This window comes from Malurus melanocephalus, unplaced genomic scaffold (assembly GCF_030028575.1).
Source record: "Malurus melanocephalus ecotype Western Australia unplaced genomic scaffold, MMel_1.1 scaffold_1155, whole genome shotgun sequence".
Lineage (NCBI taxonomy): Eukaryota > Metazoa > Chordata > Aves > Passeriformes > Maluridae > Malurus > Malurus melanocephalus.
Genome location: NW_026624387.1, coordinates 3717 through 25473, shown reverse-complemented (window position 1 = coordinate 25473; position 21757 = coordinate 3717). Strand labels below are relative to the sequence as shown.

General features: G+C 55.3%; 4 protein-coding genes and 7 non-coding genes across 11 annotated transcripts in view; 4 read left to right on the top strand and 7 right to left on the bottom strand.

Moving 5' to 3' along the window:
• Positions 1-1215: 1215 nt before the first annotated feature.
• On the bottom strand, positions 1216-1288 carry TRNAV-AAC (transfer RNA valine (anticodon AAC)). The gene has a single exon. It is a non-coding gene; the product is annotated as a tRNA-Val (tRNA).
• Positions 1289-1679: 391 nt separating this feature from the next.
• Positions 1680-1752, bottom strand: TRNAV-CAC (transfer RNA valine (anticodon CAC)). Its single transcript has one exon. It is a non-coding gene; the product is annotated as a tRNA-Val (tRNA).
• A 428-nt stretch (positions 1753-2180) lies between these two features.
• Positions 2181-2252, top strand: TRNAE-UUC (transfer RNA glutamic acid (anticodon UUC)). The gene has a single exon. It is a non-coding gene; the product is annotated as a tRNA-Glu (tRNA).
• Positions 2253-2715: 463 nt separating this feature from the next.
• On the bottom strand, positions 2716-2788 carry TRNAV-CAC (transfer RNA valine (anticodon CAC)). Its single transcript has one exon. It is a non-coding gene; the product is annotated as a tRNA-Val (tRNA).
• Positions 2789-3124: 336 nt separating this feature from the next.
• TRNAK-CUU (transfer RNA lysine (anticodon CUU)) lies at positions 3125-3197 on the top strand. The gene has a single exon. It is a non-coding gene; the product is annotated as a tRNA-Lys (tRNA).
• A 396-nt stretch (positions 3198-3593) lies between these two features.
• TRNAL-CAA (transfer RNA leucine (anticodon CAA)) lies at positions 3594-3697 on the top strand. Its single transcript has 2 exons — positions 3594-3631; positions 3652-3697. It is a non-coding gene; the product is annotated as a tRNA-Leu (tRNA).
• A 642-nt stretch (positions 3698-4339) lies between these two features.
• Positions 4340-4411, bottom strand: TRNAE-CUC (transfer RNA glutamic acid (anticodon CUC)). Its single transcript has one exon. It is a non-coding gene; the product is annotated as a tRNA-Glu (tRNA).
• A 20-nt stretch (positions 4412-4431) lies between these two features.
• Positions 4432-9301, bottom strand: LOC130586387 (E3 ubiquitin-protein ligase TRIM39-like). Its single transcript, XM_057387175.1, has 6 exons — positions 8398-9301; positions 8092-8187; positions 7329-7559; positions 6542-6564; positions 5822-5937; positions 4432-5515 (listed from the first exon to the last, which is right to left on the bottom strand). The coding sequence occupies exons 1-6, from the start codon at positions 8809-8811 to the stop codon at positions 5001-5003; spliced, it is 1395 nt and encodes a 464-aa protein (XP_057243158.1). The 5' UTR covers positions 8812-9301; the 3' UTR covers positions 4432-5000.
• Positions 9302-9967: 666 nt separating this feature from the next.
• On the top strand, positions 9968-13973 carry LOC130586389 (E3 ubiquitin-protein ligase TRIM7-like). Its single transcript, XM_057387177.1, has 8 exons — positions 9968-10652; positions 11046-11141; positions 11297-11527; positions 11798-11820; positions 12035-12150; positions 12458-12487; positions 12651-12759; positions 13348-13973. Exons 1-8 carry the CDS (start codon positions 10221-10223, stop codon positions 13742-13744), a joined length of 1434 nt encoding a protein of 477 aa, XP_057243160.1. The 5' UTR covers positions 9968-10220; the 3' UTR covers positions 13745-13973.
• A 405-nt stretch (positions 13974-14378) lies between these two features.
• LOC130586397 (E3 ubiquitin-protein ligase TRIM11-like) overlaps positions 14379-21757 on the bottom strand; it is a 9823-nt gene continuing 2444 nt past the window's right edge. Inside the window, exons 2-10 of the mRNA XM_057387198.1 lie at positions 21681-21703; positions 21273-21388; positions 20893-20922; positions 19299-19860; positions 16704-16761; positions 16199-16306; positions 15921-15943; positions 15358-15473; positions 14379-15113 (exon numbers count right to left, since the gene is read on the bottom strand). Of these exons, the coding sequence (XP_057243181.1) occupies positions 14593-15113; positions 15358-15473; positions 15921-15943; positions 16199-16306; positions 16704-16761; positions 19299-19860; positions 20893-20922; positions 21273-21388; positions 21681-21703 (1557 nt within the window). The 3' untranslated portion in view covers positions 14379-14592. The remainder of the gene's footprint in view (positions 15114-15357; positions 15474-15920; positions 15944-16198; positions 16307-16703; positions 16762-19298; positions 19861-20892; positions 20923-21272; positions 21389-21680; positions 21704-21757) is intronic.
• LOC130586388 (E3 ubiquitin-protein ligase TRIM15-like) lies at positions 19092-21740 on the bottom strand. The gene is made up of 4 exons (XM_057387176.1): positions 21681-21740; positions 21273-21388; positions 20893-20922; positions 19092-19860 (listed from the first exon to the last, which is right to left on the bottom strand). Exons 2-4 carry the CDS (start codon positions 21379-21381, stop codon positions 19274-19276), a joined length of 726 nt encoding a protein of 241 aa, XP_057243159.1. The 5' UTR covers positions 21382-21388; positions 21681-21740; the 3' UTR covers positions 19092-19273.

Genomic DNA, 21757 nt, shown 5'->3' with positions numbered 1-21757 from the left:
GCCCGAATAAAAGATTTTTGGTTGAATTCGGTGTAAAAGACCCCTGCATGTTTTCTTCCTGCTTATTTTACCTTCCAGATGGTAAAATCCTCCCGATTTAACCCATCCCAACCCATCCTTGGCTCATCTCCCACCTGCCTTCTCTTCAGTGGCTTCTCAGACTCATGGGAGCATAGAAATTATCCCCAAAWAAACCTTTTTACCCCCATCCACCAMAASTGGGTGGCTCTCCAGAGGTTGGACTCATCTCCGTTCATTCCACAGAGGGGGAAAGAACCCCAGAATTCAGTGGCTCCCCTATTTCTTGGGGGGGAAGATTATGGATATTCCAGCAGATCCACAAATCCGGGAGGAGCTGGGGGTGATGATGCTGGGAAGGGACCAGCCCAAATCTTGGGTTTCGTGAGGATTCTGGATCATTTTGCTGATTTTCCCCAATTTGTCACTTTAAATCCAAAGACACCGCACTATGGATAACGCAATATCAGCGTGGATCTGCCACAGGAATGGGCATAAATGTGGAGAAGAATCAGGGGGATTAAATTCATCAGGGAAAGCACCGTGGTTCTGCCTGCCCAGCCCTCTTGACATCTGAATTTGTGGAATAATGAGAAATGTGGAGCCAAGAGCTCTGACATAACACGGCCCGGAGGGAGGATGTTGAATGTGGAACTTTGGCTGCTCTTCCAGGTCACGTCCCAAGAACAAACAACTCCATCCAGGAGCAGGGACGCGTGATGGCAACGCCTCCTGATCCACTCAATCTCCTTTTTTTTTTTTGTTTGGACCTGGTCCTGGGGATGAACAAACCCAGAACGTTTGGGGGCGAGGGGAGCAGAGTAGTTGCTACATTTTCCAGCACGTTGGGATCACCCCTGTGGGTGCAACACCGAGAAATGGCTGCATTTGATAATTTTAAAGACATTTTCCACCCTTTCCTCTCCATCTTGGCCAAAGACGTGGCCTGATGGAGCAGCAGGGTGGAAATGCAAATTTTCCCTATTGGTCTTCGATAATTGGGTTTCTTTGTTTAGCAATTTCTTCCTCTTGTGAGGAACAAGCGTCGGAAACCATGCACGTAAGGGAAGTCGGGGGTGAAGATGTGAACCCATCCCACCCAAGCGGCTCAGAACCCCCCAAAATAACCCCCATGTTCAATCCCAGCTGGGAAGCGGCAGTCCGTGAAAATGAAGTTCACTCCCAAAATGTAATTCTTGTTTCTGCCTGGTTTCGAACCAGGGACCTTTCGCGTGTTAGGCGAACGTGATAACCACTACACTACAGAAACTCCGGCTATTGCAGCTGCAGAAAGAATTTTGTCGAAATTCACAAAAAACATTTATTTCATTTTGTTTTACTTTTTCCTGATGATATTCTCCACATCCCTTGGCTCTTTTTTTCCTCTCTTGGGTGGTTTTTTCCCCAACGCCCACCCGGGCCACCCTCGCGAGGCCGGACACGACCAAGGACACCCCAAAACGTCYCTTTTTTGAGCACCAGAGGGAATTCCCTGATTAAAACTATTTCAGACACCCCAAAATCCAGGAGTGTCTGCTCCTCCTGCAGGCTCAAAGCTGTTTTTCAAGCTGACTAAATGACATGGAATTGTCGCTGTTCCCCACAAAATGACCCAAAAATCCTTTTGGAACTTGACAAGAGGGCAGAACCCCTAAAATGTGTGTTTCTGCCCGGTTTCGAACCGGGGACCTTTCRCGTGTGAGGCGAACGTGATAACCACTACACTACAGAAACCCTGACGGATGTTTTATTTCCCTAACCTGGAACATTGGGAACGCGATTTCCTTCCTTGGCCGTGTCTGAATATCCTGAAATCCCATGGGAAACGTTCCTCTGGTCGTTTTATATCCCCTTATCGTTTTTTATTCTTTCCTTTATCTCTTTTTATTCCAGTAGCTTCTGGGAGGTTGCACTGAAGGATGCAAACAAAGGAAACAAAATCAGGGAAATGCTTAAAACACAACACACGCTCCCCCTCCGGCCCCAAATTGGCCCCCAAAGCGGTGGCGTTTTGTCTGATTCCGAACCAGAGACTTTTCACTTGATTCCTTCCACACCAGGAGCGAAGCGGTGTCGTGGCACTGATGAGAAGRAGCACCTTTGGGACGGTTTATTGGATGTAAAAAGTTCATGGAAACGGTGAAATTTGGGGGTAAAACAGTTCCCTGGTGGTCTAGTGGTCAGGATTCGGCGCTTTCACCGCCGCGGCCCGGGTTCGATTCCCGGTCAGGGAACGAGCTGCTAATATTTTCCTTAAATCAAAGCAGATTATTCAATTTCAGACGATTTCAGGTATATTTGTAATTTTAGAAAGGAAGCGGCAACTCCAAAGCCATAGAAAATTAAGGCATGTGAGCTGTTCCTGYGGAAATCATGAATTTTTGGAGATGTTTGCCCCGGTTCCTCACATTTTTAGGGGGAGACACGGACACTTTAAGGGGTTTCTGCCCAAAACTGTCCGCAGGGAAAATATGGATGGATAAACTGGAATAAACCCTGGGCTATATACACGGATTTTTACCAGCGCCATCATTCAGAGATTTGGAGGAATATTGAGCCAAAAAATGCAGGGACAAAAGTAAAATTTAAACAGTTTGGTGGCACTTTTTTTGGGGTTTTTTTTGCCAGCATCGCCATGACGGAATTTGGTGGAATGGCGAGACACGAAAATTAATTAAAAAACACACTCCCCAGGGCTGTTTCTGCCCGGTTTCGAACCGGGGACCTTTCGCGTGTGAGGCGAACGTGATAACCACTACACTACAGAAACGCGCCGTGCTCCCGAATCCCCGCCTTCAGCCCTCAAAACGGGAGCCAAAAAAAAACCCCGCACTTCTCCCACGGAATTCTGTGAAATTCCACGTGATTTCAGGAATTTTCAGGCATGTCCAGGCAATTCCATCCCTCCKATGCCGTCACTGGGATTTATCCAAGCGGGGATTTTGATCGCGGAAGAGGAACTGGCTGAAAGGTCAAAATTGCCTCGCGGTAGAGGTTTTTTGCAGCCTTTTCCAGCCTCAAAAATGAGTCTGCTGAGCGGTTTCTCAGGAAAAAAGGGAGGGTTCTATCATTCCTTATTAAAATAAAGATAACAGGAAGAGCACGGGCCCGGCTAGCTCAGTCGGTAGAGCATGAGACTCTTAATCTCAGGGTCGTGGGTTCGAGCCCCACGTTGGGCGAGTGTGTTTTTTATTTTGCATTTACCCAAAGTCGATACTTTTTCCTCTTGATTTATTGTAATTTAAAAATTGGTATTAATTTCTAAATTATTCTTATTTTTACATTATTTTTGTTCGCATCTCATTCCATATTATTAAGAATAATTTTTATTGTTATTGCTACATGTTATTATTTCATTATTATTCCTTTTTAAATTATTAATCAATAATAAAAATGGCCATTATCATCATCATCATTCCTTTTTAAATTATTGTTATTATTCCGGATTTAACTATTTTTATTCTTTTAAAATGATTGTTCCTTTCAGAAATCGCTTTTCCACTTTCTTTTTAAATTATTATTTCTTTTTGCACTTTGAATCTCCGAATAGTTGTGTTTTGCCCCAAATTCCCGCCGTCAGGATGGCCGAGTGGTCTAAGGCGCCAGACTCAAGGTTTCACCTTCTCTCGGGAATTCTGGTCTCCTAGTGGAGGCGTGGGTTCAAATCCCACTCCTGACAGTGCCATTTTTTGGGGAAATTCCTTAAAAAACACGCCTTTTTCCTTTTTAAAACTATTATTTCTTCATAAATTATTATTTCCCTTTTTAAATTATTACTCCTCCTTTAAAATTCTTTCCCCTTTCTAAAATTACTAATGCTTTTCCAATTATCCATTATTATTCCCCTTTTAAAAAGCATTCATCCCCTTTTTTCAAATTATTATTCCATTTTTTAAATTACTGTTCCTGTTTTCAAATTTTTTCCCCTTTTCTACATTATTATTCCTTTCTTAAAGTTTTGATTACCTTTTGAAATGATTACTCCCTGTAARTAACTATAATGTATAATAAATAACAATCCACTCAAAAATCGCCATTATTTAATTTCAGTATTCAACTGCAATCGTTTTAGCACAGCGGGTAAACGCCTTTCGTATAGATATAATCGGAAAAAATGCAATTAGCGTTATTGCTAATTTATTTCTTTATTTATTGCTCAATAAAAGGAGGAGCTGGGGCAGGTGGGAGGGGGCGCCCGTCGGAAGAGAGAACCACGAAAAGAGAAGAAAAGGAATATTTTAGAGGGTTRTGAGATGTTCAACTTACGAAAAAAATTTATTTCATTTATCAGTGTGGGGGGATTCGGGGACGAAAAGGGGAGTTCCCTGACCGGGAATCGAACCCGGGCCGCGGCGGTGAGAGCGCCGAATCCTGACCACTAGACCACCAGGGAAACTGCGGGAGAGAATTTCCGAATTCCTGCTTTGGGTACGGGCGATCCCGGTGCTCCCGGGATTCGATCTCCACTCAGATTTATTTGGGAATACGGCTCCAACAGACTCCGGGACATGATCCAGATGGACCCGGGAGTTCGGCCCCAAAAGTCCCCGGGAGATGAAGCCGATGAACCCCAGATTCTGACCCCAATGGACTCCAGGATTTTACCCCAATGGACCCCGCGTGTCCAAGCTCCAGGAAAAGCCTGTGGTGGATGCAGGTGCAGGGAGATGATCCTGATGGGCCCCAGGAGATGATGGTGGTGCACCACAGATGTCCAAGCATCCAGATGTCCAGGTCCCAGGAAATGCCTCAGGTGGCATTGCTCTGATCGCCCCAATTGTTCCCATTCTTTGCCCAATTTCCCTTTATTTTCTGTCCTTTTCCGCTCTCCTCCTCCCCCTCGTCATGGCCCTGGCACAGAAAGTCTCTCCCTTGGATCAGCATCTCTCTGAACTAATCATGGATTCTCGTTGGCAGAAATGACAGAGAAGGGAATTTTCCTCCCAGAAACGCCCCCGGTTGAGCCGCCCATGGCGGGGAGGTCAAGGGGAGAGCGTGAACTGGCACCCCCTGCCCAGACAGAGCAGGGGCAGCACCTGCTCCCCGCCGAAGGACATGGGAGGGTACGTGAACATTGGGATCTCCCTCTGGGAATCAAAGAACGCCACTCGCCCGGACTCATAGTCCAGGTAGACCCCAACCACCTCGGGGGCTTCAGGCAGGGAGAKGGGGACAGTGGGGGACGTGAGAGCCTGGCACTGGCTCCCGCACTGCCCCACAGCCCAGATCCCCAGCTCGGGCTTCACGCTGATCCGGCCCTTCCTGCGCAYGGACTCCTTGGCCACGCCGACGGCCCAGGCGGCCCCGCTGCCCACCCGCACCTCCCAGTAGTGGCGGCCGSAGCCGAAGCCCTGGCGGGCCAGGACGCAGCGCGAGGAGTCGAAGCGTTTGGGGTGCTCCGGGACAGCTCTCCGCGTGTCCTCCCACCAGACGCTCTTGCCGTCCTGGGACAGGGCGAGCCGGGGGTGGGCTGTGTCTGGATCCAGCGTGAGGCTCGCTGCGGAGGGAGGGGACAGGTGTCACTCGTGTCTTGCTCCTCGAGAACTTTGGGGTTGGGTTTGTCTCCTCCTCCCCAAGCTGGGCTGCTCCAGGGATGGTTTGATGCCCGTGATTGGGACTGGGACAGTGGGAAAGCCAGCAAAGGGAATTTGGCTTTTGGGAGTGTGGTGGTTTTTGCTGGTCATTGGGTGTCCCGTGGCTTTTCCATTGCCACACGGTGATATTTGGATTTTCACCTTTGAGCCGTGATTTCCAAAGGTGGCACCAGCACCGCCTCCAACCCCCTTCCCTGGTCCCCCCATACCTTGGAACTTCCTCAGCATCTCTTTGAGGGTGGAATTTTTCTGGGGCAGCCCCGTGGGATCCTCTGCCACCTCTGGCAATGTCTCCACTGGTTCTGAGGCGTTCTGCTTCTCCAGCCTAGAAAGGAAATTTTCTCCACAGAAATATGGACTGGTGGGACTGGAGTGGCTACTGGGCCCTGGGAAGRCTTGAAAGGSCYCTTCCAACACAAACCATCMTTCCTCTTGAGTTTTGGCATCTACAGGAGCTTTTAGGGATCTACTCCTGATCAAGGAGCTCCTGAGAACATTTGCTGACCCAAATATGATGGAGGAATCCCTGGATGGTGAGGATTTTCCACCAGAGAAAATCAGGGAATAAAAAYGTTTTCCCTTGACCACTTTCCTCCTTCCAATAACCCCCCTCCCAATCCAAAGGGGACACGAGCAGGTCTGTTAAAGGATGGAGAATTCCCTTAGAATGAAACATTTTTGGCTGTTGGCTCRGAGGCTGACAAGGAAAAACTCATCCCTCTGGGAGCAGGGAGGATTTTATGCTGCAGCAGAGCTGGAAGTACCTTCACCCCCCAATACCTGACCCCGGTCTCCAGCACTCTRTCTGGACCTCTGTGGTGTCCTGCATGTCCCTGTCACAGGTCATGGATTGCTGGGGKTTTGGAGTCCACTAGCCATGGGGACAGATGACAAGAACAGGGCAGGAATGCAGGAGAGGAGCCACAAACCTGCTCAGGATGTCTCTGCTGTCCTGCAGGGAGAGAGAGAGACAGATCAGAGGGATCATTGAAGTGGAGCCAGCCCGGGGTGAGCAGTCAGGGAGGGCTCTGGGGTGGCCCTGGAGCGCTGCTCAGCCTAAATGAGAGATTCTGGATCTGCGAGAATTCGGGTGAGGTCATGGGAGCCTTAATGAGCAGTTGTGTTATCGGCGTCATCCCCTCCCAGCACGGGCAGGACTGCTGCTAATGAACGTCTCTGCTTGCTTGAATATATGAAGATTCGAATGGTTGGCTGTTTAAATGTTTGGGCATTTGGATACTTAGACATTTGAATGTTTGATTTTTTATATATTTCAATATTTCATTATCAAACCAGGGGTGAGGCCAAGCCCAGAGGAGGGCTCAGGTGGTGATTTTGGTGACAACCTCCAAACAGGGGAGAGGGAATTCAGAGCACTGTGGGGCTGTTCAACCAGGGAGGTGAACCCCAGTGACCAGAGAGTGAGCTCAGCCCTGAGGGTGATCCACAACATCCCAGTGTACAGCTGGGATGACTTTGTGGGCATTGAAAGGAATAATTTAGAAAAAAGAGATGGGTTTCAAAAGGAGTTTTTATATCTCCAGTTTGGRCAGGGATTGGAGAAACATTGGCCAGTGGAAGGTGTCCCTGYYGTGGTCTAGGCAGTCTATGAGGYCCCTYCCTACCCAAACCATGATCCCGGGATTCTGTTTAGGATTCCTCTGGCTCTTGGAGGCACCGGTGGCTGAGGGTTTGCTGAGGGCTCTGAGGTCTCACCTGCAGGAGYTCCCAAGGCGGTTGCTGGCACTTGTCCTCCAGCTCCTGGATCTGCTGCCCCACGAAGGAGATCTGCTCCGAGAGGCTGCTGATGCTCTGCTCCTGCCGCCGCACGATCTCCCGGTCCAGCTTGGCCATTCGAGCCAGGAGGAGCCGCTCCTGCCCCTCCAGGAGCTGCTGCAGCTCCTTCACCCGGGACCGGACCTTCTGCCGCTCCGCGTCCACCCGCTCCTGCAACGGGAACGGCGTGTGGGGCTGGGGCAGGGATGAGGGATGGGGGAGGGACACGCCAGCAGAGTGGATTGAAGGGGGGATTTATCACTGCGAGAAAATCCAGGGTTCTTGCAAAGTCTGGGTAGAATAAAGAGAATGTTTTTTGGTGGGGGGTGAGGCCATTTCTAGGTGGAGATTGCTGGCAAAGTATTTTCCCATGGTCTGTAAACTTTGTACCCAAAACGCTTCAGACCTTTGGACAAGGGAGGATGCAAAATAAACCCATGATTAGTCAGTGACAGAGATCGGGGAAAGAGAAAGCGAGGAAAGAAAGAGGAAATTYGCTGATTCYCGTCTKTTTAAGGAGGAATCTGGGAATGTGYGCCACTTGTGAGCACAYGGAGGGAGGCAAAGATTCASAATAACCTGGCARAATCCAGGTTCAGGTTGGGAGAAATTCTTCCCTGTGAGGGCGATGACAGGCACAGGCGGCCCGGGTGTGCCCCCACATCCATCACCAGGGCTGGAGGGCGAGGGAAGGGGCACTCACCAGCAGGTCCAGGCTTTTCCCTTCCTCAGCCGCTTTCAGCCTCAGCATCTTCTCTCTCCTGTCCTTCAGGATCTGCACCTGAGCCTGGAATTTCTCCTGAGCGGAGGAGAAACACGGGGTCGGCGCCTTTGCCTCCATCCGGCGATGTCGGGAACGCGGGGAGGGGGGAGCGGGGTGCAGAGAACAGACGGACGGTGCAGAAATCCAGACGTTTGCGAGGAAAATAACGCTCACCTGGCCTCCTCCTCCTCCTCCTCCTCCTCCTCCTCCCTCACCCCCAGGGACACCGGGACACCTCCCACCCACCTTGTGCTCTTCCGCCGCCTCCTCGATGGGGACGGCGGCGTGGAGCCGGTGCTCCCGGGACTCGCGGCACACGCGGCACACGGGGATCTGCTCCTCCTCGCAGAAAAGCTTCAGAGCCTCGCCGTGCCTCTGACAGAGCCCCTCGGCTCTCCTGGACCCGGCGCGCAGGCTGAGGCGCTGCGCGATCCCGATGATCTTGGCCAGCTCCCGGTTGGGTCGGAGGCTCCGCTCCGGCGCTGTCTCCCGGCACCGCGGGCACGGGAAGCTCTCCCGGGAGCTCTCCCAGCAGCGCTCGATGCAGCCCCGGCAGAAGTTGTGGCCGCAGTGGATGGACACGGGSTCCTGGAAGAGGCCGAGGCACAGCGAGCAGGAGGCTTCAGCGCGGAGGCTCCCGGCGGGGCCGTGCTCGGCCATGGGGACAGGGACGGGGACAGGGACGGGGACAGGGACAGGGACAGGGACAGGGACAGGGACAGGGACGGGGACGGGGACAGGGACAGGGACGGGGACGGGGACGGGGCGGTTCCGCTTTCCCCCAGGGCCGCTGTGGCCCCGCGGCTGCTCCGCTTCCTGCAGGTGCCTCGGCCCCGGGGGAGGTGACAGCGACAGCGCGGCCACCGTTCTGGCCTCAACCGCACTTCTTAAACTGCCAGCTCATCCTTTTTTGCTCATTCCGCTTCCTGACTACTTAGTATTCCTGAATTCCCGACTCTAACATCCCCACCTGTACGTGCAGCTATAAATGCTTTTATTCAGAAATGCCTTTATTGTTCCTTTCACTTCTCCTTTCACGCAGGAAATCGTTTCTCTCACGGGTCGGGGCTGAGCCGCTGACCGCACACCGTCCTATTTTTAATTTTCYTTTTCTTCCAAAAACTCCCCTTGGAACATCAGCGTGGAAACTCCGGAACCCTTCACACACAGAAGGGCATCGGTACTGAAATAATGCTTTTTGGAGGAAATCAGCCAAAAACTCACCCTCCGTTAATTGTGTGCGGGAGGTTCTTGTGGTTCCGGGTTTTCCGGTGCTCGGGACATTCAGACTGAAACCCGGGGGCGGCTACGTGCTCAAAACACCTTTTTTTTTTTTTTTTTTTTTTTTTTTTTTTTTTTTTTTTTTTTTTTAATCTGGGGCTAAGGTTGATTTATCGGAGATGAAACATGCAGAGAGTTAAGATGGATGAATACCCCCCTTGCCAAGGGATTTCCCTCCTTGATTAATCGGGTGTAATCACCGAGAATTCTCGCCGGGTCTGGGCTCAGGAGGGAGCTGGAGGCTCGGGTTTAACAGACAAGGAGAGRTTTGCTCAGTGCCAGAGGAAAACAAATCAGTAACCCAAGATTTTCTGCTGGATTTTGCTCAATTGCTTCAAGGGGCAGGTAGATCCAGGGCTGAGAGCAACRTGCCTCCTTTTCCCAGTTTCAGAGGAAAAAAATACCTACATAAAAAGTTTTTTTTAAAATCTAGATTTAAATTTTAAAAAAATAAATCCATATTTTAAGAAATCTAAATACATTAAAAATCTGCATTTAAAAAAGTCTAATTAAGTAACACCTAAAAATCCAAACGCAGCCCGGAAAAAGGGGATCTCACCCCCGGAGCTCTCCTTCCCTATCCTCGCTCCTCACCGGGCGGTGGATCCCAGTTAAACCATCGGGACCGGCGCTTTGGGACCACTCTAGGGAGGATTTTGGCCGTCTCCCCGTCTCCGTCCCCACTCCCGCCGGGCTCCACTCGCCCCCACTCGCGGGGACAGGAAGGCACCGCCTTCTCCAGCCCGCGGRGAAAATGAAAGCGGCGGCTGCGGCGTCCCCGGAGCCCCATGGCCGCGCCGAGCGCTCGGGACGAGCTCCTGGGGGACGCCTTCTGCCCCATCTGCCTGGAATATTTCCGGGAGCCCGTGTCCATCCACTGCGGCCACCACTTCTGCCGCTCGTGCATCGAGCGCTGCTGGGAATGGCCCCGGGCGCGGTTCGCGTGCCCGCGGTGCCGGGACACGGCCCCSGAGCGCAGCCTCCGCCCGAGCCGGGAGCTGGCGCGGGTGCTGGAGATCGCCCGGCGCCTGAGCCGCGGGGAAGCGCTGCGAATSGRSCATGAGGAGGAGGAGGAGGAGGAAGGATGCCAGAGGCACCGGGAGCCCCTGGAGCTTTTCTGCAAGGAGGACGGAGCTCTGCTGTGCGCGATCTGCCGCGAGTCCCGAGCGCACCGCGCTCACACCGTGCTCCCGGTGCCGCAGGTTGTCCGGGAATACAAGGTAAAAGCACGGTTTTCCATCCAGGAGCTGGASCAGCTCCGCCAGAGCAGAAATGGCCCCTCGGATTTGCCCCCTGCGCCCCTCGTCCAGCCCGTTTCTCGGGGACAGGACGCGCTCCGCTGCTKCTGCTCTCTCTGTTCTCCTCCGAGACTGGAGCGATCCGAGCCTTCATCCTCTTCCCTGCTGCGGAATTCCGTCCTCTGTCCAACTCCTGCGCTTAGAGGAGACTTGTCAATCCATAAATCAGCGGGAACGCGGACAATAGGATCAGGAATATTTTCCTGGACCGGGAGGAKAAACGGAGTTGCCCACACTCCATCTCCGCCCCGGAGTTTGCTTTTGAAGCTGTCCCAATCTCCAGAGAAAGAGAGTCTTTATTTTTMCAACCCTCAGGGACAAATCGAGGCTCGGCTGCAAATCCTGAAGGACGGCAGAGACAAACTCCTGGAGCTCCGGGACACTGAAATGAGGAAAAACTGGGAATATTTGGTAAACGCTGYGGAGCAGAGGGGTGGGGGAGTGGGTGTCTCCCGATGGATTTAAAATGGTCCCTGGGGCTGCGGTCCCTCTCCGGGGCGGCGGGGACGGGGGGGTTTGATCCCCTTCTCCACGCAGCTCCACTCCCCGCCTGTCCCATCCCTCAGGAGGAGACCGAAGCCGAGCGGCAGCGGATTCTCTCCCAGTTCCAAGGGCTGCGCCTGTCCCTGGAGGATCACTGCCGTCACCTCCTGGCTCGGCTGCGGGACCTGGAGAGGGACATCGAGAAGGTGCAGGAGGAAAACATGACGAGCCTGACCAAGGAGATCTCCCGGCTGGACTCCCGCGTCCAGGAGCTGGAGGAGAAATGCCGGCAGCCGGACAGGACCTTCCTGCAGGTGACGAGGGACAAGGGAATGGAGCAGCGGGGCCGGCGGGGTTTGGAGCCCCCCAGTCCCGTGGGATCCCGGCAGGGGTTCGGTCTCTGGGGGTCCCTTCGACCCAAAGGGTTCTGTGCTGCAGCTTTACCCCACTCCAGACCCAAATCAGGAGTTTTCCCCTGGTCGGACTCCATGGTCCTAGAGAATCTCTTCCGGTTTAAGTGTTTGCATGATTCTGAGYGATTCCATGACTTACCGTCTCCCTTTTCTCCCTTCTCTCCCTGCCAGGACATCAGCGGCGCTTTCAGCAGGTAAGGACGGGGCTTTCTGAGCTCCTCCTCCCGCCCCGGGCTGGGATTTGGGGCTGGATCCTGTGCTCGGCCTCCGTTAGAGACCAAAATATTTGASTTTGTGGCCAAATCCCTGAGCAAAGTGGTCCGTGCCCATCACTGTGGGTGTGCACAGAGAATTCCTGGGGCTCCCTCCGGGRTGGATCCCCAACCTCTGCCTTCTGTCCTTCTCCAGGCTCGGAAAGGAAAACCTCCAGCTGCCCTCGTCACCTCTTCCAAAGCTAGAAAAGAAAATTCATCATTTCAGGGAGAAAAATCTTCTCCTGGAGGAAGAGCTGAGGAGCTTCCAAGGTATTGAGAGCAGGCTGGAGGATGAAGAGATTAATTTCATTGGTTTTATTATTATACATTAATTGTATTAATCTATTATATGTATTATATACTTTTATTATGTATTTATTACGTGTATGCCCAATCATAAATTATATTTGTTTACTTAGAGCATATACTGTATTTTATTGCAATCGTTTTAATAGCCATTTTATCAATCATTTTTATCGTAATTCCATTTTACCACAATTCTGTTTGTCTTTCTCAGCGTGGCAGAACAGCCTCCCATTTTCTATCAATCCATGTCTCCCTTCTCCACTTTTTTCAGACATCCTGATGTTTGAGCTGCCGGAGAAAAGTGAGTCCTGGGCTGGGGGATGAGGGGCACGGGCTGGGTGGGAGATGCCGATGGGAATGAGGGGAGAGCCGGGGATGCTCACGGTGAGGATCATCCCCGCGGCCGAGGGAAAGCAAAGCACCGCCGGGAGCGGGCGGGATCCATGGAATCCCCTCTGGCGCAGTGACGGTGACGCTGGACCCCAGCACCGCTCACCCCCAACTTCTCGTGGCGCCCGACGGGAGCAGCGTCAGCTGGGAAAGAGCCCGGGAGCCTCCCTGGGATGGAATCTACACCAACCCTCCCTGGGATGGAACCGGCACCGACCCTCCCGGGGATGGAACCGGCACCGACCCTCCCGGGGATGGAACCGGCACCGACCCTCCCGGGAACGGAACCGCACCCGGTACCGACCCTCCCGGGAATGGAAACTACACCGACCCTCCCGAAACCGCCCCCGGTACCGACCCTCCCTGGGATGGAACCGGTACCGACCCTCCCTGGGATGGAACCGCACCCGGTACCGACCCTCCCGGGGATGGAATCGGTACCGACCCTCCCGGGAACGGAACCTACACCGACCCTCCCTGGGATGGAATCTACACCGACCCTCCCGGGAACGGACCCGATACCGACCCTCCCTGGGATGGAACCGGTACCGACCCTCCCTGGGATGGAACCGCCCCCGGTACCGACCCTCCCGGGAACGGACCCGGTACCGACTCTCCCGGGAACGGAACCTACACCTACCCTCCCTGGGATGGAAACTACACCGACCCTCCCGGAACCATCCGCGGTACCGACCCTCCGGGGGATGGAACCGGCACCGACCCTCCCGGGAACGGACCCGGTACCGACCCTCCCGGGGTTGGACCCGCCCCCGGCACCGACCCCTCGGTGCTGGGCCGCGAGGCGGTGACGGGCGGGAGGCGCTGCTGGGACGTGCAGGTGGCACCCGCGGGGTCCTGGGCACTGGGGGTGGCCCGGGAGAGCCCCGAGGACGGCGGGGAGAGCCCCGAGTGGGAGCTGTGGTCCATGGGGCTGTGCCAGGGCCRGTTCTGGGCTCTCACCTCCCTGGAGCGCATCCCGCTGTTCCCGGGGCGAGCGCCCAGCCGGGTGCGGGTGGCCCTGGACTACGACAGGGGACAGGTGGCTTTTTTTGATGCTGACAAGAGGCGGCTGATCTTCGCCTTCCCGGCGGCCTCGTTCGAGGGGCAGAGCGTGCGCCCCTGGTTCCTGGTGTGGGGTGAGGGCTCCCGGATCACCCTGTGCCCCTGAGCTTCCCCAAATCCCCACATTTATCGCCCATTCTCGGCACTTCGGGGAATTTGCGTCTGCTGAAGTCTCTCCACCGCCCGCGATGCTGAGCATCCCTCGGGGTGGCTGTCCCGAGTGGTCACCCCCAAATCTGGTGGCTGAAAACGGAGCCACGCCTGCCCCACCCCCTCTTGCACCATCCCCATCAATTTTCCCTCCACTCCTCCGGCTTTGGATGAAATAAAAAATAATTTCCATGTTTTAACTTCTTTTCTGGTGTTTTTGCTGCTTCTGGGTGTCGGGATCAGGCTGGAATTTTGTTTAATTAAACCCCACTCCTGGTGCTGACACCCAGGAAGGGCCACAAGCCCTGTGCAGGTGGCCCAGGCACTGTCCCTGTCCCTTCTCCCTGGGAGCCGTGTGCTGCTGCCAGCAGTCAGGAAGGACACCGAGGGGGAAATCACATCTTTTTTTATTAATAATTATATAAACCATAGAACCCACAGACCTGATCACCACGGGGACTTTTTCCAGGGAGAAAACGGCTGCTTTAGGGCAATTCCACCCGTTGGAGGGTGGGAAAAAGGCTAAAAATTTGTAATTTGGAGCCCTTAGTTTGGAGGTGACCAGCTCGGATGGGATCCGAGCAATTTCCACCCAATTAGGCAAGCCTTGGGATAATTTATCTTTCCATGCCAGATTTCTGCCGTTTTCCCACTGTTTCCCATTTCTCTGCCCCACGGTCCCTTCCCCAAACTTTCTTTTTGCCTTGTTTTTCTCAGCTTTCTTCCTTTTCCCGGCAGAGAAGGAAACACAAACCTGCCCCAGGGGCTGCTCCGAGGCTGTGGAAAGTTGGGGACACTTTTCCCTCAGGGCCAGAGCCGGAGCTGGGACCGCGCCCCCACCACCCAGAGCCAGGGCCGGACCCTCTCCCCAGCGAAGGCCACTCGGGAAAAGACGAACAGGAGCCCCCCGTCCTCGCCGTCAAAAAAGGCCACGGAGCCGGCGCCGCAGTCCAGGTGGACGCTGACGCGGCGGGGCAGCCACCGCAGGGCCACCAGGGTCACCTTGCGGGCGGTCAGCGCCCGGACCTGTCCACCCCAYTTCTCCAGAGCCCAAATCCCGCCCTGGGGACCGAGGCTGAGCCGCCCCTTCCTCCGCACGGAYTCCCGGGCCACCCCCACGGCCCAGTCGCCGCCGTCCCCCACCTCCACGTCCCAGCAGTGGCGCCCGGCCACGAAGCCCTGGTGGCCCAGGACGAAGGGCCAGTAGTCAAAGCGCTCGGGGCTGGCCGGGAGCTGGCGGCGCTCGCCCCCGCGCCGGACGCTCTTCCCGTCCTCGGACAGGACGAGGTCGGGGTGAGCCGTGTCGGGGTCCAGGGTGACGATGGCTGTGGGGGACAGGACCGGGGTCAGAACCGGGATGTGGTTTGGCATCCCAGGATCCCGGATCCTTTCTCAAATTATCCTTTTTTGGTACCGGGAAAAGCCCTTTCCCCTCCTCTCCTCCCTCCCCGGGCTCTCCCTGCAACGTTTCTATTCCCAATTTATATCTGAGATGAGTCAAGGGCAGCTCGTCTCTTCCAGTTCTCCCAAAATGTGACTTAAATTTGTTTTTGTTCTCCATCTGGGTACCTTGGAGCTTCCTCAGGGTTTCCTTCAGGGCGTTGCTCCTCCACGAGAAGTGACAAACTCGCTCTTCTGGCCCTGCAGCAGCATCCAGGGGCASCTGGAAAGTCACTTTCCCACACCTAGGAAAACAAAAAAAACCCAACAAAAACTCCCTCACAATTCTCAGAACAGGAGGTTCAGGAGCCACCAGGAATTAGGGATGGTGCTCTTGGGATGTTGGGTTTTAATTTCCTCCCCGCCCTTGGAAATCCAGGAGATCAAAGCCCAAATTTCCCTGTTGAATTAATCTMTTTTTCTTTTTTTTWAWTTTTTTTCTTTTTAATGAGGAAAGAGAGAAATTTTTGGGAGGACTGGGCTGGAGAGAAGAGTCCAGACTTTAAATCTGRGCCAGCGTGGAGGTGAATTTGAGACCAAATCTCCGTGGATCAGCACATCCCAAAAGTGGTGAAAGACCCAAAATGCTCCTTCCTGGGGGCGAGGAGGAGCCTCGAGCRGCACCCGCGAGTTCCTTCCTCCCCTTCCTCTCGGAGAAAGCCACGGAAAAGCTTTTCAGGGAAGCCACGAACCTGCTGATGGAGCTTTTCACATCCTGGGGAAAGAGAGAAAGGAAAGGCAGCTCAGGATGAGATCTTCCCTCAAATCACAGCCAAGGGGATTATTTGGAAATTGAGGGAACCGCCAGCCCTCCCACAGGGATTCCCTTTTTCCTGCCTTTCCGGGCTCAAAYCTCCCTTTCCCCATCCCCATGGGGCTTTCAGCTCTCCAGAGGAGCAAATGGGAACCGGGAGAACCCCAATTATTAATGCAATTATTAATCTCCCTCAAAACAGGAGAATTCCCTCACCAGCTGCGGATTCTTCTCTTCCTGCTGCTGTGCCCGGGTGTCCAGCTGGGAAATCTCTGGCATTTTTTTCGCCTGCCTCTTCTCCAGCTCATTTTTCAGGTCTTGCAGCTGTGGGAGCGAGAGGAGCTCAGGATCCCCCTGGGACTTGCGGCCCCAAATCCAAAYGGGGCTTTAAAATGGCAAACAAGGGAAAAGCGGGGTGGGAAATACCCCAAGGAACTCATGGAAAGGCATTTCCCACGGGAGAACATCCCTGGATTCCAATCCCGACTCATTTTCCTTGAATTCCTGGGGAAATCTGTCTCGGGGATTGGGGGGCAGGAGGGGTGAAAAATCAAACCTGATGCAACCAAGAAACGTCAGTTTGGATCCTTTTCCATCACTGCACTGGGAAGTTCAGGATTCTGCCCAAATCCACGCAGAAACAGCATCTTCCCTCCCAAAGGAACGTCCCTGACTTCGGGGTGTCCCCAAATGTCCCCAAATGTCCCCAAAGGTCACCTACCAGGTCCTCCAGTTTCCTGCACTCCGGGGCAGATGTCCGTCCTCGGAATCCTCCTCTCCTCGCTCAGAAATCCCTGCTGGAATTGCTTCCAAGGGATCCAAACCCTGCTGGGTTTATCCTTTGGGCAGGGCTGGGTCCTCYCTTTGCCGTCCCTTCCCCGTCCCAGGAGGATTTGTGCCACGCTGGGCTGAGCCTGCGCCTCAGATCTCCCCACACCTCTCCTGGTTCTTCCTCATCAAAATTCCAGCGTTTTATCCCTGGAGCTGCTGCCCCGGGGAGCTGCCAGCCCACTCCTTTGGCACTAAAACCTTCGTCCCTTTTGCATGGAAACCATTCCCAAAAATCCCTGGGGCACGGGATGTCCGGGTTCCCGGCGGGTGAGGAGCTCCCCGCGTTTGGCGCGACCACGAGTGGGAAAATCCAAGGAAAAAGGGAGAGAAAAGCACAACCAGAACCTTGAGGGGAAGGCAGAGGAGCACAAATTGGGGTCCTGAACACCCTCTCACCTCCATCTCTGKGTCCAAGCCCCGGCTCTGAGCTCATCAGGAAACTTTCACAGCGAATTTTTCACCCTCTGCGCTTCCATTCAGCTCCGTGGATAAATTAATATTTTTTTTTTATTATGGAATTTGTAGTGGCAGAATTGCTGCCGCCTAGCTGAGGGGCTCCCAGCTCGGGCAGCTCTGGAGGTGCAAATCTCCATTCCAGCACACATTTCCCACCGGGAAGAGCCGTGGAGGAATCGCTGTCTGTGGGAACGGCAGGAGGCAAACATCCCAAAAACACCCCGAAAACACCCCGAAAACACCCCAAAAACACCCCCAAAACACTGTCTGTGGGAACGGCAGGACTCAAACACCCCCAAAACACCCCCAAAAACACCCCGAAAACACTGTCTGTGGGAACGGCAGGACTCAAACACCCCAAAAACACCCCAAAAACGCCCCAAAAACGCCCCAAAAACACTGTCTGTGGGAACGGCAGGAGGCAAACATCCCAAAAACACCCCAAAAACACCCCAAAAACACTGTCTGTGGGAACGGCAGGACTCAAACACCCCAAAAACCACCCCAAAAACCACCCCAAAAACACCCCAAAAACACCCCAGAAGCACTGTCTGTGGGAACGGCAGGACTCAAACACCCCGAAAACACCCCAAAAACACTGTCTGTGGGAACGGCAGGACTCAAACCCCCCAAAAACACCCCAAAAGCACTGTCTGTGGGAACGGCAGGATTCAAACCCCCCAAAACGCTTCCGGGGAAGTTTGGGCAGAAGGACAGGACAGGGGGTGGACACCGGGGAGACCCCGGCAGAGCCTCCGGCTCGGCTCCCGCGGCTCGGAACGGGCAATGGGAGGGGAAAGGAGGCGGCAGAGCCTGGAAAACCAGCCCGGGTGGGAACTGCTTGGAAAGGAGGCGGCAGAGCCTGGAAAACCAGCCCGGGTGGGAACCGCTTTGCATCTCTCTGGAGAGCAGGGACGCCCCGGGTGGAGAGCAGAGACAGACGGAGAGACCCGGAGGGAGCCGGGGAAGGAAGGAGGAGCTCTGTCCTGGGGGAAGCGGAGCCGTGAATTCCCGGGAGGATCCCGGTGGGATGAGGAGGGGGCTCCGGCACGGGGTCTCCACTCATCCCGTGCCTGTTGTTCCCAGCCCGGGCTCGCTCCCGGTTCCTCTTCTCGGTTCCGGAATYAATCACGAGGCTGTTTCGGTGCTGCTGCTTCCTCTTTCGGGTTTCCTCGGAAGAAAACYGCGCGGTTTTGAGGAAATCGGTGTCGGTGAAAGCGGCAAAAAGCGCCCGAACTCGCGTGTGCCTCTGCCCTTATCGGCTCCTCGGGCTGAGGAGGGTCCCACCCGCCCTGGGACCGGTCCCACCCCATCCGTCCCCAACCGCCAGCACGGGGCAGCTTTTGGGCGAGTAATAATGTGGAAAATCCGATTGCGGGAGGGTTTGCGTCCCTCCACGGTCTGTGCGGAACGCTGGACAGGCGGAGGCTCGGGGAGGCGTCCCCATCCCGCGAGGATTTTTTAATTTATCACCCAAAGGCGTCCCCATCCCGCGCGGATTTTTTAATTTATCACCCAGAGGCGTCCCCATCCCGCGCGGATTTTTTAATTTATCACCCAGAGGCTCAGAAATCCAGAGGAGCACAAATCCCGGCGGGGGTGCAATCCAAAATGTTCTTTTATTGGAGAGAAACGTCAGGAATGTGGACAGAGATGGGGAGCAGCCCCCCAAACCGAGGAGTGAAGGGTCCGGGACACACCCTGGACAAAAGCACTTTGGGAAGAGAGAAATCGGGATTTTCCGTTGGGATTTGGAAAGAAAAATCGGGATTTTCCGTTGGGATTTGGAAAGAAAAATCGGGATTTTCCGTTGGGATTTGGGAAGAGAGAAATCGGGAGGATTCATCCCGCCGAGGGCTCCACAATGTAAAAACCCCACACGCTGAAAGGGGTGCGCACCCCAAGGCTCCTCCCGGCCCTCGGCCGATCCCYGGGGCCGTCCCAGAGCTCCCGACGGACACAGAGGGGCGGCGAATTCCCGCTCGGGCACATCCCGAGAGCTCCTTAGGGGCAGATCCGCAAAGAGCACCCGAATCCCACCCAGTCCAGAGGGGCCGCGRCCACCGCCCGCTCCTCGCAGCGCGGGCTCCGCGTCACCTCCCGCAGCCGCGCCCCCAKCCCGAGCTTGAACCAGGGCAGCACCCTCTCCCCGTTGAAGGCGGCCGGGSTGTATTCCAGGATGGGAATGTCGTCGCCGGCGCTGAAAAAAGCCACCCGGCGCCCCTCGTAGTCCAGCGAGACGCGGAGGCGGCGGGGCAGGGGGTGCAGGCGGAGGTTGGCGCGGGGCGAGGTCAGGGAATGAAAAGCCTCCAGCGCCCAAACCCCTTCCTTGGGGCTGAGGCTCAGGGGGCCCTTCCTGCGCGCCAACTCGCGCACCACGCCCAGCCCCCAGACCCCGCCCTGCCCCACCTCCACCTCCCAAAAATGCCGCCCCGAGGCGAAGCCGCCCCGCCCCAGCACGCAGGGCTCGAAGTCGAAGCGCTCGGGGCGGTTGGGGACGGCCCTGGGCAGGAGCTGCCCCCGCGCTTCTTTGCCGTCCTCAGACAGGTGCAGGTTGGGGTGAGCCGTGCACGGGTCCAGGGTGACATCGGCTGCGGCAAAGGGGAGAGCTGGAGGGGATTCGGGGAGAATGGGGGTGCTCCTGTTCCTCTCTGAACCCGGCATTGTCCCCATTCTCCCCATTCCCGAGGCTCCAAAGGGCTGGAGGGGATTTGGGGAGAATGGGGGTGCTCCTGTCCCTCCCCGAACCCGGGATTGTCCCCATTTCCCGCATTCCTGAGGCTCCAAAGGCTCACGGGCAGCTCTGGAGGGGATTTGGGGAGAATGGGGGTGCTCCTGTTCCTCCAGAACCCGGGATCGGCCCCATTCTCCCCCTTCCCGAGGCTCCAAAGGGCTGGAGGGGATTCGGGGAGAATGGGGGTGCTCCTGTCCCTCCCACAACCAGGGATTGTCCCCATTTTCCCAGTTCCCGAGGCTCCAAAGGGCTGGAGGGGATTCGGGGAGAATGGGGGTGCTCCTGTTCCTCCCCGAACCCGGGATTGTCCCGGCAGGTCTGGGGGGGCACAGCCTTGGGGAGAATGGGGGTGCTCCTGTCCCTCCCCGAACCCGGGATTGTCCCCATTCTCCCCTTCCCGAGGCTCCAAAGGCTCACGGGCAGCCTTGGGGAGAATGGGGGTGCTCCTGTCCCTCCCAGAACCCGGGATTGTCCCCATTGTCCCCCTTCCCGAGGCTCCAAAGGCTCTCGGGCAGCTCTGGGGGGGCACAGCCTTGGGGTGTCCCGGCAGAGCCCCCCGGGATGGGAGGAGAAGGGGAAAGGACAAAGTACGGGGCAGAGGCACCAGGAGGGACAGAACAGGATGGGCACCAAACTTCCTTTAATTCCCCCCCGACCCAATCTCATCCTGGGATGGAACGGTGGAGAATTCCCCGGCAGGGAAAGGGAAATGCAAAGGGATTTTTTGGGATATTTGGGATATCTCAGGCTCTGGACACAGCGGGAGCATCAACATCGTGACGGTCACTCTTCCCTCCCTCCCTCCCTCCCCACAGCGGGAACTGCGCTGGTTTTTCCATGGGAATCTCTCCCATAACCCCAAATCCCACAGTTCCTCCCTCGGACTCACCCGGCTCCTGCAGCAGGAACATGAGGCTGTCTGAGGAGAGAGAGATTCCCTGGAGTCAGAGCTGGACAGCGCCTTCATCCCGTGGGGTGAACCCCCTGGCCGAGCCAAACTCATCCCCGACGATTTGTCCACATGGATTTATCCCCCTCTCCCTCCTCTCCCCAACCTCGTACTCACAGGGGATTGGATTTTCCCACCAGCGACCCCAAATCTGCTTTTGGGGTGAGATCTGGGAGAGGTTTCTCGCAGATATCCCACACGAGGACCCCATTTCTCCCAGGGATCCCACAAAAGGACCCCATTTCTCCCCAATCCCAGTTCCCCCACTCCTCCCCAGTTCCCACACCGGACCCTTTGCCTGTCCCAGTCCCGCTCGGTACCTTGGCACCTCCTCAAGGTGCTCCTCACCCGGATATTCCTCTGCACAAAATCCTCGAGGCTCCGCTCCAGATCGGAGGAAATCTCGGCTGGGGGGTGGAACTTCATCATCTCACAGCTGCAAAGAGCCCAAAAAAGGGGAGAGCCCCCAGTCTGACAATTCATTTTATTCCCATTAAATATCCCAAGGGCTCTTAGGGGATGGGCTGAGGATGTTTATCCCAGGAGCAAATCTAGCCTCCTTTCCCTGCCCTTCCTGGGCACTCCCAGACCCAAATTCCTGAGCCTGGAGCAGCACAGGGAGAATCTGAGCTCCCAAATTCCTGCACGGGGAGAATTTGAGCTCCTGGCTGGAAATCGCAGGCTCAGGCTCCACCTGGAGGTGCGAGAAGGGAGAGGGAGCCGCTCACCTGTGCAGGAGCTGTCCGATGTCCTAAAGGCGGCAAGAGAAAGGAGATGGTTGGAGAGGAGGAACAGCGAGATTTGT